The sequence below is a fragment of the Cyprinus carpio genome, chromosome B18 (genome assembly GCF_018340385.1).
Source record: "Cyprinus carpio isolate SPL01 chromosome B18, ASM1834038v1, whole genome shotgun sequence".
Lineage (NCBI taxonomy): Eukaryota > Metazoa > Chordata > Actinopteri > Cypriniformes > Cyprinidae > Cyprinus > Cyprinus carpio.
The window spans coordinates 7,345,824-7,364,206 of NC_056614.1; the positions used below are offsets into that span (position 1 = coordinate 7,345,824).

Genomic DNA, 18,383 nt, shown 5'->3' on the forward strand with positions numbered 1-18,383 from the left:
GTGTCAGTGAAAGAAGGCAGTCTGACTGCACAGAAAAGGCACTCGGCAAACAGCGTGCACTCATTGAGTCAGTGATATTCTGAACACGGAGAGCTGGTCCATTTGAGCTCAAGAAAACAGTTTTCAGTGCATAGAGACAGAGAAACAGAGGAAGTGGAGTGAAAAGATAAGAGGATAGGAGAGGAGAGGTTCTTCGTGGAGAGATGGACTCAGATTCTGGGGATCAGAGTGAAGGAGAGCTCTCTCCAGGTAAGGGATCAGTCCTCTCCTTCTCGTCTTCTGTTTCTCAAACTCTGCTCACAGCTGTCTGATGGTGCAGGCGAGCACAGACACGTGCTGCTACTTTTCTCATTAACACATTTAACATTCATCATCGTACTCATCTTCATCGCCCGGTGTGATAGCCTGTGACAGGGCGTCCATCTGCCAAGTGCTTGTGCCATCTCTTCAGGGCTTTGTGTCTGTGTTTCTGCTCTCTGAGGAGAAGTTAATCTGTGATATTTGAGCTGGCTGAACACAAGGGCGGTGGAAAATTGAACAGCAGCACTTTGGTTTATGGCTGGCAAGGTTCAGAGACTCGATATAAGCTGGCAGACAAACCTAAAACAACCTTGTGGTCACGATAAAGAATAAGTGTAATCTCACCGAAGGAGTTTCAAAAGAGCTCACTATTGCTAAGATACCAACAGTTTGAATCAAAAGTCAGATATCTCATATGAACTCATCAAATCCTTCCAAGACCAAATGATCTGAGCTGTGCTATGCGCATTCAGGTACTCTTTCTGTATGCCAGCACCATATATGCCAAGGATAACAACTTTTTTTTTTTTTTTTTTTTTTTTTTTATTCAACAAAACAACATCCATTCAAACAAACAAAACAGGGAAGGGGAAGCAACAGACATATATATTTTTTTTACAAACTGAAAGGAGAAAAAAAACAGCTTCTTATGGTTATTCCTTTATATAATCCAAAATTTTGGTAGAAAAACATTGCCATGCATCAATGGTACTAGGTTTAGCCCTGTTCATTCGTGGTGTTGTATATTCACAAGTCACTATTTTAAGGAGGCTGTGAATCCTAAATGTTTTTGCACACAGTTATTGTATTATTGTCTTCTTTGCAGCTGTAAAACCAGCAAACAACATTCTCTTCTTTAATGACCTTATACAGCAGATGGAATCGTCATTGAGAAGACATAAACATGGATTAGACATGTAATCAAGTTCTAAAGATAACAACCTTGAAAGATACATAACTAAGAACATCTAAATTACATGCTGGTATTTTTACAATCAACTACCAAAATTTTGCAGTAGCCTATCTTTGCATTTAGCATATAGACTCCTCACACACAAAATCCTTAAATTCTCTTGAATTAAAAGAATTTTCCTAGGACCACCTGATTTTTTTTTAAATCTCATTTCATTAAAACTAGACATTTTTCACCTAGAGCGAGTCTCCATAAAATTAGTTTCAGGAACCTTTCTGTGGTTAAGTGTTTAGTCATGGACAGAGTAAAACTACAGTCTCATTGTTTCTCCATGTCTCACTTTAACTTGGGCTCACAGTTGATCTGAAACTGAAAGAAATGAACGTATTAAAAATGTTGATCTTTCCCATACAGTAGGTTATGACCAGTAAATGTATTATAAATGTACTCCATACAATCTGTGTGCTATATTTTTATGAAGTCATATCATAGCACTGTATGTGGAATTTTAGTTGTTATTTTCAATCTCGTTAAATCATTTCCCCTTTCTCAAATCAAGCCGATCTCAGATGCCTCAGAGGCCCCTCCCATGATTGATTAATTGACAGTGGCATTTCAGCACAGACTGGACTGGCGTCTTACCTTATATCCACCCTGAGTGAGCTGTCATCAGTCCACTATTGTTTTACCTTAAGTGCAGATGTATTGTTTAATGTCTGGTAAGTGATTGAGGTGTTCTGTTGTTGGATGTAATAATGAACATAGCAGTCATCATTTACTCCTGATATCTGAGCTGCTGAAGATGCAGTGGATTACCTTTCCTAATAGTGTGCTAATTACCAAGTTTCACGATGAATGCAGCTAAAGTTTACCATCTCTCAGAGAGTTGCTCAGAAGAGAGGGGCGGGGTCAGCAGAGCTTATTTGCATTTAAAGGAAATGCTACAAAACGGCTTGTTCTGAAAAGAGCTGTTTTTGACAGGGTAAAAAGGGTGTTGTTTTACACTACCATTGAAAATTTTTTTACCAAACTATGTTACAGACTTTTCATTAAGACCCTAAAGAATCATATCAACTTGTGGAAAATGGGAATCCTATGACCCCTTTTTGAGATTTTAAAGATTAATATAATGGTTCTGACATTGGTATTACTATTGTTTCTTATTTATTTTGCTAGAAAGGAATAAATAAAAACTTTTAATATGCAATGACATTAGAGAGCTGAGGGGAAGATTATCAGTAAATGAAATAAACTTTGGTCTGTTGCCACCTGAAAAACAAATATGACTTCGGAAGACTAATAAGTATATAGCCAATTATATGGATTGCTTTCATGGATTTAAACTACTTCTTGAAGTTTGACCGCACATGGTCACAATATATTTTGTTGGTTTGTAAAAGAGCAATGTCAACATTCTTCACACTCTTCTTTGACATTCTTTTTTGTTCCATATGAGGAATATTGTAAGTCATTCAGATTTAAAAAGAGGCGATAGAGAGTAAATGATGACCAAATTTTCACATTTGACAGATCTGTTCCTTTAACTCCAGGACTCCATCCATTGCTGATGAAGCGTAAATGTGGTGATGTAAGTTGTATGTGTAAGTCATTACATTGGTGGGGCGTCTGACAGACTGTCTCAGTTCTGTATGTTTGTGCTCTGAGAGCTGCTCTGTGGCCCTCTGAGAGAAGGCTTGAGTTCTTCAGCTACTGTGAGGTTTGGCTGATGGTCTCACTCAAAAGATCTCTGGAGTTGTGGCCTGGAGAGGGAGATGCTCTTTCATGTTCCTGCTCTGCCATTGGCCGATCAACTCTGGTGTTTATTTTCTCTCCATCTTCTTAGCTGAATAAGCCACCAGTTTGCTTCCAGTTTCAGCCTCAGAAGACATGGCCACAGACCACCCAAATCCATCGGCAAAAAAAAAAAAAAAAAAAAAAGGCAAGTTCTGAAGGCATCTTAAATACAGTTTCATGAGTTCTGACAGCCAACTAATAATTTAGCTGTAAAGGTTAAACACGTTTTTATCCCTGTGTTGATCCATCCAAAATATTCCTTGCCTGTGGTCCAAGGTGTTGAGATGGGCTCCAGCATCTCTGAGTCCCTAGAACAGGTTTGGAGAATGGATGGATGATTAAATGAGTTTAGATTTCTGTCTGCGATGGAGTAGACTCAATATGAGCTCTTATATTCCCCCTATGGGATTACTAATGCATGGAGTTGATTATATAAGGCAAGGCATTTAAACTGTAGAAGTAAAGTTAAAGAGGTGGCAAGATGCAGGAAGAACTGACACACTGCAATGTAAACGGCTGCTCTTAAGCTCTAGTGGTTAATTAGAAATTTAAAAACTCTTTGTTTAAAAACTTAATTTAAGGTGCCTGGACTGCAGTGGTGGAGACATGCTATAGTCTGTATAGACTCAGTAAAGTATGCCAGATAGCAGTACTCCGCTGCATTCAGTACACATACGTTTCTGTCCCACCCTGCACACATACATTTTGTCTCACATACACATGCTCTCCTCATGATGAGTAACTGCAGAGCTGTTTAGAGACACTAGAATGCAAAGCCACATGTGACTCTGCAACTCAAGATGAAACATCTACTGCTCAGAGGACATTTCATAACTCTTAAAGATCTCAGTACTGCAGAATTTAATATGTTGGAAAGAACAATGCTGGCATTCAGCTTTACTTACACACTGCTTTTGTGTATGGTGCGAACTATGTATTTCTTTCCTATGGCTGGTCTGTCCTCTCTCAGATCAACAGGGATCTGTTAAATATACAACAAAAGAATTCACATGAAATTTACGAACCAACATGTCTTGACATTATTGTGAATAATAAGTGCACTGAATTGTACTAATCAAGGACTTGTAGTTTACTTCAAATCTTTGAAGTATATTTTTAAAGACTCTCCTTGCTGATAATATAATTAAAAGGAAATAAAATACTACTTAAGTTTACTTAAAGAGAGTACACTTTCCTGGCTATGCAATTGTCAAATTAAACATTTTGCTTTAAAGTCCATTTAAAATGATTGTTTAAATAAAATGTTTCATGCTCAACAGAAGTACACTTATTTTAATGTACTGATGCAAAGTACTTGGCTGTAGTGTGTTATGCAATATTACATTTAAAGTTAATATATTTTAAATGTACGAAATTGCAGCTTCATTACAAATGTGTAGTTACAAATATATGGTGACTTATCAGAATCAATAATAAAGTACATTTTATTTTTCTATAAATGCTTGTCAGTATATCTGTTACTTAGTACACTTTTATCCATACATGTATTTCAAAGACAATAAAGAAATCATGCAGTTACATATAAAGATGTACTTAAGTCATACTTAAGTGGGTCAACAGTCCAAAAAAGTAAAGGTACATTTAATATAAATTTGAACTGCAATACAGTTGCAATACAGCTTTATTAACACATTTAAGTCACTGAAAACATAACCTATACTAAAAACCTATGTCTGATTTGGGCATCAGGTACCCAGAAGAACAGATGTACTGTACTCAGGGTGTTTGTGTTGAGTCTGTGTGTCAATATAAGTCAGTACGAATTCAAAACTGCAGACACTATTTGGAATGTCAGTTTTTCCAAAACCCAGCAGTTTTCAGTGGATACTGCTGAAATGCTGTTCTTGCATTGGGTCAGGGTGTGTGTTTTAGTAATCAAAGGTCTTGATCTACTTCCTGGGACATGTGTCCATCTTTAGATTCTCTTTTGGGAGAAATGCGATGAGTTAGCGTGGGTACATGTTTGTTGTGTCAGCAGGCTTTCTGATCCAAAGCAGTCTGACACATCGACAACATCCACTTTCACACATGAACCTGTTAAATTGCAATATAATTGGCTGAATACCTTTTCCAGTGAATGTGCCACATTTGCAATTCATGCAACAACTTATTGCAACAAAATATTTAAATCATTCACACTTTAGCACTAAAATTCAGTGTAAAATTGTTTAAACAGCTGTGCTATAAAAGTAGTGAGACATGAAGAATATAATTTTCCTTTTACAGTAGCCTGTTAACTAATTTCTTGCATCTGTTTATTTTAGTGTTTAGCATTTTGTTGGTTTTTATTTCATATTATTGAAAATACAGCTATCACTGATCTATTGCCCACAGCAATCCATTCAGTTTAGTTTTGTGGTCTTTTAAGACTTGTTAGTTGTTAGTATGCGTATACATGCAGACTACCATCTAAAAGCTGCTAAATGTGAACTGGGTCCAATAGTAGGAAAATTACTTATTTAGGAATTTACATATGAGAGGGAGTATTCTCACCCTAAATGAATGCTTTAAATCAACAGGCCTGATTATACAGTTAACTTTTAACTGAATTAAGTCCAGTTCTGAGCCACGTGAGATCCAGCTGTTCTTAAATCACCACCTCAACCCACGAAACAGTAACAAGCTTCTTTTTGATCTGTTTTACTGATATCTGACCTGTAGTACCACACGACCAACCAGCAGTTCATCATTACACAACCGACACATTGCAGAGAGAGACACTGAAGCCACATGTGGACCAGAATGAAGGCAAACCACTCTCTGTTTGTGCCTCTGTGTCCTGCCAGAGGAAAATCAGCCCCACCAAAAAGATTAAAGGAAAACGAGAGAGTGAGAGAGATTGTGAGAGAGATTTTCCTCCTTCAGCATGAAAAATGTGTGCGTAAATGAGAAAAATAACCATCTAAACACTCTTCTGAGCTTTTTGGCACTCTATATTTAATTCCGCAAGAGGGAAATAGTCGTAATTTTAGCTCAAAGACAGAGAGAGGGGGAAAGAAAGTTAGAGACAGAGAGAAATTGTGCTGAAATAGGGGAATATTTCTCATCCACATTTAACAAGAATCACATCAGTGAAAACAGACAAAAGTATGAGTGACTATAAACTCTCCCTGAGGCGTACCACAGCCATTTCCACTGCTCTCTCTTATTAAAAAGAGGAATGCTATAGTAAAGCACTGTTAATAGAACTGCCTGGGGTCTGTCAGGGCTTTATTAGCCTCCGCGTTTGTATTCAGATAATGACAATAATAACGACATTAGTATTTCCAGAAGGAACTAGCTGTGCTCGAAAGGCAGCAAAAGAACAGTGTTAAAGTTTCAGATGAGTTGAAGCGATCTATGCGTGCAAGAAGAATTCAGTATGCAAATGTCATCATAGCCAGTGGTAATGTTTTGAATGCTGAACATGCTACCAGTGTCAACAGGAGATTTGAATTCAAATTGTAATCTTATATGTCTCTGAAAGCATACTATTCATCATACTATTTATGTTTCCATAGGTATACCGAAGACAAAATGAGAGCATTCTGTATTAAAAACATAGTAAAATAAAGGATGACCAACATTTATGCTCAAACATGCAAAAGTCTCACAACACCAACCATTTTATGGCTGTTTCAATGCTATTTGAAACTTTTAACAACAGCTGCAATTGGCTTTTTCACTTGGAAGGTGTAAAGGAATACTCACATAAGAATTAACATTTTCTTTTTTAATCATCTCTGCGAGTTAATATAATGTGAGTGAGCAGGACCTCCGAAGTTGACACTTCAAAAACCACACAAAGCGAACGTGCACAACTACAGTTGAATCAATGACTTCAGAAGCAAAACGATAGTTGTCTGAGAAAAAAAATACTAACATTTTAAACTCTTTTTTTATTTTTTTATTTTTATTTTTTTTACTACAAACCATTGTTTCATACATGGGTTCACAAGTACTTACTTGAAGCAAACATCAGCACCTAAAGCTTATATGAGAAGTGACACGGATATTTCACAACATGCTAGCATTTATGTCATGTGAAAAATAGTATGCAGTTCACATTATGCAAAAAATAGTAGGCAGTATTATATTCCTTTGGCATCATATCCTCTCTCTTTCGGTCTGTCTTGTTGGTCTATACAGTAGTTTTAGGGTGTGTATTGGTGTAGATCTTTATGTCCTTTGGCTCCTGATATGTTTTATGCATCTAAAATATTACAAGCGAACACTCTGTCTCGATGTGACAGACAGAATTGTACCCGACTACAGCATTTTCAAAATTAATATGCATAACTCATAGAATAAATAGCTTCTATCATTATAAAAGCATCCAATTGGAAGAGATGTGAGAGTGTGTGAGCCAAAAGTGAGACAGTAACTCTCACACAAACACATCAGGGTTATAAGGAAGCTGGCAGGAGTGATTCAGGCTGAGAGCTTTTCTGGACAGGAAGTCACCCACTGAGACTGAGACTGTGGTCAGGAGGGGGATGGGCAGCTTCTACGCTATAGTGACATGAGTTGTCTGTATCTAGATGTGTTTTGTTTCCTTCTGACCCAGCTATACTTTTTTATATACAAAAGTGCCCCTAGAAGCTAACTCTGGTAAAAACCTCCTTTTTTAACAAGCTCAAAAGAAAAATGCATCATGAAAAACTGAATAATGTCTTTATGCTTTAAAAATAAATAAATAAATAAAAGTGCTAAAGGTTTTTGGGTTTGGCTTAGGGCTTATGTGCAATTACAACTTGATTTAAAATTTCTGGGGGAAAAGTGAATGGTGCTAACATCATAATGCAAACCTTGATGGTAGAGTGTAGTGTGTGGTTGCCATGCTGTTTCTAGGGTGTAGTTTAGTGTTTTTTTGTGTGTGTTTTTAGCACACTGTTCTAGGTGGTTGTTACAATGGGAATCTACTTAGTTGCCTAAGTCATAAAAGCTCCTACTGAATACTTCACCCCAAAATTATAATTCTGTCATTATTTATTCATGTTTGTATCATTTCAAACCTGAAAGACTTACTCTTTGTCTGTGGAACACAAAACAAGATATCTTAAAGTATTTGAAGTTCATGAGATTTTGTCATCCTCTTTATCATTCGCCAGTTGAAAGCACTGTTTAAGGTACCATTAATTAATTATCAAAATTATCATTGTCACTAAAAGTACTGAATGAGTAACAAGCCAAAGTTTAATACTTGTAAGTTTAATAGTTCATTCAAGGTTAGGGTAAGGGGTTTGTTCAGAGATGCAGACGGTAAACATTGGTATTGCTTGTGTGTCCACAAATATGATGGCTTTGAGCCTGTGGAATGTGCACAAACACACACGTTTGCTTTTTCGATAATGGTGGGAACATTCCGTTGAGCTACAGCATTTTTTTTTATACTGCATCAGATCACTTGAAGAAGTATATGGTTTCAGGTAGCATTAATGTTTTTAGCATACAGGGTGCAGAATGAGATATACAGACATTCAAAAAAAAAAAGTAGTATACATTAGCATACTTAAATTTTTTTTTTTTTACAGAAATAATGTATTTGAAAGGAATATACTTAACTGCATGTAAATCAAAATGTGTTATGATTTACATTTATATTAAATGAACTAAGCTAATCTTAAGAGTGCTTTTTTGACCCACTTAAGCAGGATTTAATAAATCTTTATATTTAATGTCAAAATTACTTTTATTGTCATTGAAATAAGGTTAAATAAGTGTACAGCCAAATGTACAGACAAGCATTTATGGTAAACTGAAATATACTTTAATATAATTTCTATTGCAAGTTGTATCTTAATAATTTAAATGAATTTGTAATTACACATTTGTAATGATGAGGTTGCAATTTCAAACATTTGAAATATACTAACTTTTAAAGGGGTCATCGGATGCAAATTTCACTTTTACATGTTGTTTGAACATAAATGTGTGTTGGCAGTGTGTGTACACAACCACCCTATAATGATAAAAATCCACCCAGTAGTATTTTTTTTTTAATCGCTGTAAATAATATCCCCTTTTTCAAATCAGGCCGTTCTCTGATTCTTGGCTGTGTGACGTCACACAGACCAAGGCCCCTCCTACGATTGTAGATTGACATGGCTGTCTTACCGCCCTGTGTGAGCTGTCATCCGTCCACCATTGTTTCGACACCGGAGTAGATGTAGACAAGAATGTCTCCTAAGCGATTGAGGTGTTTTGTTGTTGGATGTAATAATGAACATAGCAGTCGTCATTTATTCCAGACATCTGAGCCACTGAAGATGCAGAGGATTGCATTTTTTTCTGAAGGAAATGCACCTCACAATCTGCATAAATGCGTTTATGTTTGCGCGAATCATTCGTGATCCAGTTTCACCAACCAAAGAAGTGAGTATAAGGTTTTTTTTTTTTCTTAATAATATGCTAGTTAGCAACTTTTGTGGCTAGTAAACAGTACTGCTCCTCACCCCACAGGAGAGAGGGGCGGGGTGAGCAGAGCTCATTAGCATTTAAAGAGACATGCAACAAAATGGTTTGCTGTGAAAGGAGGTGATTTTGACAAGGTAAAAAGGGTGTTGTTTTACACTACTATTGAGAAATGTTAACCAAAGTATGTCATAGAATTTTCATTAAGACCCTAAAGAATCATATCAACTTGTGGAAAATCGGTATCCGATGACCCCTTTAATATAATATTGAGTAGCTTATTACAGTTAAAAATTGTAATCAAGTACTTTACAGCTGCTTTAGTATGTTAGTCAACACATCACGATAAGTGTAATTCTTTAAAGCACAACAAAATTGATTAAAACCATAATTTAAAAAGTGTTTGACATTACGATTTTAAAGTGTACTTAAGTGTGTTAAGAAGCTTAATCAGCCTTTTATTTCATTGATATTATATTATCTGCAAGTTCAGTTTTCTAAAAATATGCTTTTAAGATTTAAAGTACAAGTGCACATTCAATACAATAAAGTGCACTTCTTCTTCTTTTATTTTCGCAAGGGTAGTTCACCCAAAAATTGATACTCTATCAAGATTTACTCATCCCCATGTCATTCCAAACCTGTATGACTTCTGTGTAACACAAAAGAAGATATTTTGAAAAATGTGTCACTGAAAAGTCCCCACTGACTTTCCTTGCATGGAAAAAAAACAGCAGAAAGTTGAAAGCTTAATTCTTTGTAGCTGACATTACATTGTCAATACATCTTAACAGTGAAGTGTGATTTTTGGCAAACTTGCTTTACTTATCTATTGTTTGCTATTCTCACTAGTTTTTGCGGTCTGGGTCTATCAGCACTGGAGCAGGAGCAAAATCTTGAATAGGTTGTGACAGCATGTTTGGGGACACAAACATAAAGGTATCAGGGTTCGTTTGGCATTTAAAGATCTACAGGGAGTGGCTTAAAAACTGTTAGCTTCCATTTAAAAATCAGCTGCCGGGTGCAAACCTCTTGCGGTTTCTGCTGAGTCTGGAAAACGCACGTGCAAGCCAGACGAGAGGGAGCGTAACTCTGCCCTCAAAGGCTTCCTTAAATCCGCATAATCACCCCAGGCTGTTCTGGCTTCTCCTCTGGAGGAGGACACTTATATTTGACGTTGGTTGGCCAGTCATCTATCTACTCATTATTTTTTTTCCTTTGTTGTCCTTTTTTAGACTCACCAAAATCTAAATAATCACAGAGCAGCTGTTCACAGTGATATCACAAACAGCAGATGAAGATTTAAATCTGTCATTATATCTGGAGCGCTGAGTATATTCAGAGCCATTATTAGATCTGATTTCATGCTAAGTGTCTGATTAGCTTCTTTGCCAGTCATAAGTTGAGCTCCTACCACTGTGCAAATAACATGGTCTTTTAAAACTGACAATTATATGCAAGATATTAAACCACTAGGAAGAATAATTATAAATGCAATTTTAAAAAACTCACTGTGATATCAAATATGATACTGCACACCACAAGTTCCTGACGTCTTGCCTTAATAAAAGCATTTTGCAAAATATGTCGAACTAGTCATAAAGTTAGGCAATATTCCGTTTTGCTAGCAGAATTATCTCTCTAATATATTCAGTGTTTTTTTTTTTTTTTACATCTGGACGGAGGGAAACTGACCAGAATTAATACACATGATTTGAAGAGTTTAAGTGCTTTCTGCAGAATAGAATGCTGTGTCGTAATTTAAATGAGCTTCTGCTTTGGAATAGTAGATGGAATAAAACATGTAAACCCATTTGTAATAATTGATGTCAAACTGACATGGCTCTCTTCACACTTTCAGAATACGTGTTACTCATTCCTGTCCATAAAATACTCTGTCAGAGTTTTATGTACTGTAGTCATCAATGCGGTCAAGAGCACTTTCAGTGTGCATTTACACAGAAAATGTTTTTGTCTGGAAAAAAAATAAAATAAAAAACAAAACAGTTTAGTGTATTTTGTACTGAACAGGTTTGTAGTTTAGTGTATTTTGTACTGAACAGGTTTGTAAAAAATGTAAAATTCTTTTTTTTCTTATTTTTTTCTTATCTGAGGGAGAAAATGTCTATCAGAAAAGCATACTGGGGAATCTAAGGCATAACCTACTGTAATAATCCTGACCAAATATTTCTCATGTGGAATGGGAAATTTGTCCACCCTCACATTTTTACAAAGCAATGTGTCCCCTTAATATAACGATTGTTTTAAGCACATTACTAACTAGCAAAAAACAACATGCTAAAAGATGCAAAAAATCTAATGGATATATAAAATCTATTAAAAAAAAAAGGTTTGTAAAAAATCTATTTAAAAAAAAAAAATAAAAAAAATAAAACATTTTCATGTCCAGACTCAATAGAGACAACAGGGTGGACATGTTGTTTTACGCTATTAGATAAGTCTTCTAAAAATGTGGAAAGGAGAGAAGAACTTATGACTAATAATTTTTTTTTTGTTTTTGGAACTCTTTGGAACATTTCCCAGCAAGGAAATGATGTCACTGTGTGTGTGTGTTGTCCTGTGAATAATGGGAAATTACGTGTTTGGCAGGCGAAGAGTTAATGGGGTACATATATGCATTGAAACCAATGTTATATTAACTTGGTTAACATTTTAAGTTAAAAATGCAGAATTGTTTTATTGGGACTAAATATGTGCCAGTATTCGTAAATAAACAAAGGTAAGGTAAACAAAGCAGCTTTCTGTTTCTGAAAGGTGTTTAAATGATTTAAATAGCCGTACAAATGTTTGTATTTGCTATAGTGCACATCACAGTGACAAATACTTAAATATTTAGACTTAATTATTAGCCTTTTATTTTCATACTTTTTTACATTTTAATCTGGACTACAACATGCCCTAGATATTGTTTGAAAGTGTTTTGACTCTTTATTGCTCGGTCACACTTTACATTAAGGCTTCATTAGTTAACATAAACTCCCAGTGAAAAATTATTCAAAACATTCATTCATCTTAGGGAACCCATTACAAAAGAGGCATTTGTTGCATCCAGTGGGGACATAATTACTGATTATAATGACTTATACTGTGTTTTTACGCGTTGAGTTGCGTATCGCGCCGTGTAAACATAAAACCATGTCTGCATTTTTGATCGGAGAAACAACAAACAACAAGAGCTACTCTATGCTGCTTAAAACTCGTGTTTGAATCATCAGTGGCAATTTCTTTAAATATAAAAAATGTACTTACAGGCTGTGACTCAGAAGCGCCAGACTGTCCTTGCAAAGTTGGAACTGCCCCATTTTATAGAACAGCCTTTGAGCACAGACCCATTGTAGGCTATGCAGAACTGCAGGTTCAGGAAACAGTCCTCCATAAAATGTGTCACATAGTGTCACACTGCAGGCTTGAGTGAGAAGCGGCCGGCGGACTTGAGAACGGCGTGGCCGGCGGGCTTGCGGCAACCACATGTGATGACCCACAGTTGATGTAATTCCTCAGCGACCAGCACGGATCAGCTCCAAGCATGACGAAGCAGATATCATCCTCTTTTGGAAGGCCAAACAAAGTAGTTTCGCTTTCACAACAAAACACACAGCATCTATACGACATGGCGGCAACAACAATACTACAGCAAGAATAAAAGTTATGCCTTCTTTCTTAGTGTGAACATTTGGGCGGTGTAATACTATTGTAGCATATCAGACCGGAACCAGACAAATTAAAGATTCGATCGGGAGCATGGTTGAAACATGAGGAGCCGAATTCCACAGAAAGGCAACAGGATGTTGTAAATCAACTCCTAGCACCACAGTCTGAAGCAAGATAACCAACCAACTCTTTCACAGAACAGCTTTCAACATTAACACCATTACAGCATAACACCAGAACAATTATTGACAATTTCAATTCAGAGAAGAGATTGTCAAATTTGGGGAAAGTAATTCAGATTGATGGTCAAAGAGATGCACAGCCTGACCATCACATGTAAACCCATGAGAGTAAACAAGATCATTGGATTGACTTCCCCCCACCTAGCAGAACTATCCTGAAATTCCTAAGGGGACCTTTTAACCTCTGGTCTCCACAGAAGATCCTCATGTCAAAGAAAAGCAGAGAAACTGTCTTTTACAGATGAACACAAAAAGACTTCTAAAGGAATATCAGTCCATTGCTTAACTCCATATCATTTATGAAACCCACACATTTTACTGTAATGTTTCTAATCACTTATTGTATATGTCTTTTTAATAACTATTGAATAGCTTAAGGGATCATATTCATGTTTAGTATGTGTGTGTTTGAATCTTCTTGCTTGAAAAGTTTCTGACCATCAGTTATTTGTCAAATGTATCATATTCTTATCATAGGAATCATGTCTAAAATTATACTCTGCAAGAGCGGGAAAAATTCGGACCACGTGATTGATAAGATAACATATGATTTATGAACGGGCGGGACAAACATCGGAACACCCTGAGAAAAGACAATATCTAATTGGTCAAGACAACATTTGAGGTGTGGCCGAAAGGCCAGTTTAAATGCTCAGGACACCATCAAATTTTGCTTTTAGCTTTTGCTTGTAGTTTAAGCTTTTAGTCATGCTTTTAGCTTTGGCTTTAAGCCGGCTTTTAGCATTGGCTTTTCAGTCATGCTTTTAGTCATCACTTTTTGCATTCCTTGAGCGCGGTTCCAGCGTGCTTCGGCCTGCACGCCTGCTGCTACTTAGCCACGATGAAAAGAAACACCACCTAGTCTCGTCAAACTTTACTTCTATTCTTTTACTTTAGTTTCTTTTCTTTTCCGTTTGAGAGTTTCGTGTTCTGAGTTAAGTTTTGTAACGCCGTGTCTCCGGGTCTGACCTCGTGTGCCCGTCTGAAACTTCAACTTCGTCAGCCAACGCCCAACCATGGGTTTCCCAAGACGTCACTTCAATGACTACTGAACTTCCAGCCAATCAGCAACCTCGGGAAACAACCTCTTTTCAAGACAACAAAGGGAACCCCGTTAAACAGGCAACACAAGTAACGTACCTCCAGACTCTGATCTGTACTGGTGTATCTAATATAATTTTAACCTAATTGATGAACTCAATGCGAGGGTTAATTAAGTGACTGATGGTTGTTCAATGAGTTCAATTTCACGTATTGCTGTAAACTTGGGATTCCACATTTTCATTCTCTCAAACTCATTCTTCCTTAACTTTCTATCCTCCTGCAACTTGTGTGGATGTGAGTGCGTGTGCTTATGTGTTAGATTAGTTTATATGTCTTAAATTTATTTAATAAAGCCTTATTCATATTGAAAAGAGAAGTATCTTGTTTTTTTGTGCTAACAAGTTAATGTCTTAAACTGCCGATCTTGTTACTGTGCTAATTAATAGTGTTTTCACTATACTTTGGATATTAATATCCATTGCAGACTTTGATGTTATACGGCTCGTTCAGTGAATCGCTGGCCGTTTCAGTGATCAGCCCATGAAACAGTGATTCTGTTCAAATTCCCTTTAAAATCTTAAATGATTCCCTTTGAGCTAAATTGACCTGTTTCCCTTACACTATATACCGTGATTAAAGGATTATCAATCGCAACATGAAAAGTTGATACTGGCATATCCCTAATGGGGACATAAAATTGTTAAGAGTTGGAAATCATTGAAAAGATTGAGTTATATGTGAGTATAAACAATGACAGCTAGTTAGTACTGTAGATAAGTTTACCTGTTCATTGTTTAATATCCACTGCAACCTCCTTAATCCCATTTAGTCACTTGTTAGTTTTTCAAGACATTGTAAAAATCACAAGAAGGGAATTACTGATGCTTTTTATGTGGCAGAATAAAACCATATCTTGAACTTGAAAAAAAAAAAAAAAAACTGATTTTAGGACAATGGAACTGGATGTCCAAAAATGTTTACCCATTTCTGTGTTTTATGACTTCCTGCGGCACTCTATTGGGGTTTAAATACTTCATAATGCATGACACAACTCTCAGTCCATAAAGAATCTTGTAAAATCATAACACAGAGGAGCAGTTTGTGTACAATTAAACACCGTGAACCAAATTAACACCCTCACAGAGCAAAGGACATCCGTCTCTCTCAAACAAAACACATTTAACAAGTCTGACGTCAATCCTTTTAATGTACCAGTGTTATCACATGAACTAGTCAGTCCGTCAGAGATAACTCTATTACCATGCAATAAACTGATTAAAAAAAATCACCACAGGGCAAAATCCAGAATCTCACAGTGTTGACAGCTGACCTTTATGTTTAATCACACATTAGAGATACGCAGGCTAGCGCAAACCACACACACACACACACACACACACACACACACACACTGAGAATAACCCATATACCTTCTGCACTTTCAGACAAAGGTCAGTATGTGTTGGTCTGAACTGATATCAGATCAGATCACACAGAGATGTGTGTTGATACTGGCTTTGTTCCAAATCCTAGTGAGCCGCCTCGCTGACTACTGTCTGCAATAGACCGCTAAAGGGAAGTTCACACAGAACGCGTTCTTGTGGTCAAAAACAGCTCTTTGAGTGTAGTGGAATGGAATAAAATATAAGGATCTTTAAAAAATAAAAACATGTAGTGTTAGAAAATAATGTTTTTGAATACTTAATTGTGAAAAAAAAAGAAAAAAAATATTTAACTAAAGTGCATTCTGGGAACTGCTTTTCCAAGAAGGCCAAAATAAGGTATCTGTTAAAACAGCATAGCATGTTTCCAGCTTGTTTGGATCAGTCTTTGCTTTAAGAGTGTGTTTGTGATGCCTGGACACTAGGGTATGGAACACAGCTAATGAGTTCAGGCAGCTAAATTTGAACTGTGTCGTCAGAGAAGAGGGTATTGATTCAGAATCAGTGTTTCCTGTTAGTGTGTATTTGGGCTGCAGATGATGAGAAACAATGAAAGCAATGTCCCACATAGAAAAACAAAAACAGGAGTGATTTCTCTTGTTTCTAGCTCATTTTAGTGGTTACACTGCCAGAGATCAGATGTTTTATACCCCGAGGAACGGTTTATTTCTGTGACTGCCACTAAGAAAAAGAAATACACTATAGCAAACTTTTAAAAAGAGCACCTATTATTATTATTATTTAAACATAACCTGTTTAAATGTAAATAGATATTTTACTGCTCACATTAGACATTTTGATTCTAAGTTGTTTGCTTGAATACAGCTGAGAACAAAAGAGACTTTTTTCCTGTCTGATGTTCCCTTTTTTAATCTATGCACTTTTCTGTTGTGATCTCTGTTTTTTTTTCTTCAGTATTGTATAAGAAGCTTTGACCTTTACATCAAATTGAAAACCAAGCAGACTAGATCAGTCTTTCCAATGAATTTTACCCTCCATCATTGCTCACACTTTCCTTTTCTGTCTCTTCTCTCTCTTTTTTTTTACATTTTACCCATTTTTTGTTCCATGTGCGTTTCCTCTCTGTCTTTTTTCAATATGGAAATAGTGAAGCCTCACAATGTTGTGCCAAGCATTCACTCACAGTGAACCATCTCTGCTGTGCGTCTTTTGAAAGTTGACAGCTCCTCACAGGAATAAACGTCACTGCAGAGTTGGTGCTGATCCCAGATGAGGAGGCCCACGGCTTTGCCACCACAACACACAACTAATCACACCACAGACTTTATTACAGTGCTTGGATAGCCACAATGTGTTGCTATTCATCAAGCTTTTTGCTTTGGGTTTGTTCTTAAGCCCTATCCTTGATTATTAAACGTGTTAATCCACTTAAACCTTTTGTAGTTTATGCAGCCTTAAAGGGACAGTTGACCCAAAAATGAAGATTTGCTGTTAATTTACTCACCCACATGCCATCCAAGATGTTGGTGACTTTTTTCTTCAGTAGAACAGTAAACAAGATTTTTAGTTGAAATCTTTGTCTTTGGTGATTGATAAAATGCAAGTCAGTGGCTGAAAAAAGCTAAATAATAATAATACTAATACTAATATCCGTGGCTCCTGATGATATATTGAGGTCTTATGAAGTGAAACAATAAGCCTGTGCAATAACTGAATATTATTTACTGCATTATTGTTGGAAAGCACTCTTAGCAGAATTTATTTTATTTTTTTCTGTTGAGCTTGTGAATTTATTTATTTTCCTTTGTTAAAAGCTGTTAAATTATTAAGAAGCGTCTCATGTAGGTTTTTTCTTGCATTTTAAGTAGCAACCACTATATATGTGTGTGTGTGTGTGTGTGTGTGTGTGTGTGTGTGTGTGTGTGTGTGTGTGTGTCTTTTTACCTAGAACCCAAAAATCATTACCTGTAATGCAGAGAGCCTCAGGTAAACATGGAAATCCAATTCTTTATAATTATATCATTAAAGCACCCAACTATGATGTGAGATGTGGATGTTTTGCATGTCTAAAGCATATAAAGTGAATAAACTAGTCTTCATCAGCTCACCTTTTTACATAAACAATGATAAACCATAAAAACATTAATTTTGCCCATTCATTCAAGTGCTCAGTTCATGCATTTGGATTTCACCAGCTCATCAGTTCTTCGGGCTGAGTTCAAACTGTTTCCTCAGTTCAGTGTATGTGTTGGAGGAACTGAAACACTTAATGAATTGACAAAAACCAGCATCATATGATCATATACACAAGTATATCGGTTCATTTCTAATCAGAGTGACTGTCAGACACTTCCGAAAGTGAGTTTTGTAGGCCTAGATCTTTGCTGCACAAGCCATGAACTGATTTCAAATGGTTCAATCCGATTTGGTGAACTGGTTCAATTAATTCACCAAAAAGAACCAGTTCAAAAGAATGATTTTTTTGCAAATCGGATATCACTCTGGACCGCTTGCCTGCGGTTATATTATAGGTAACATTGTTGTAAAAAAAATTCTGTTTCTTGCACCGAATAATCGCTTTGCTTCATAAGACCTCAATAT

The 18,383-nt window shown here is 36.4% G+C and overlaps 1 protein-coding gene across 1 annotated transcript in view; it reads left to right on the forward strand.

Moving 5' to 3' along the window:
- The first annotated feature begins 6 nt into the window (after positions 1-6).
- The window catches only part of LOC109051434 (tumor necrosis factor alpha-induced protein 8-like protein 3), a 41,942-nt gene continuing 23,565 nt past the window's right edge, over positions 7-18,383 (forward strand). The window contains exon 1 of the mRNA XM_042743674.1: positions 7-249. Coding sequence (XP_042599608.1) covers positions 204-249 — 46 coding nt within the window. The 5' untranslated portion in view covers positions 7-203. The remainder of the gene's footprint in view (positions 250-18,383) is intronic.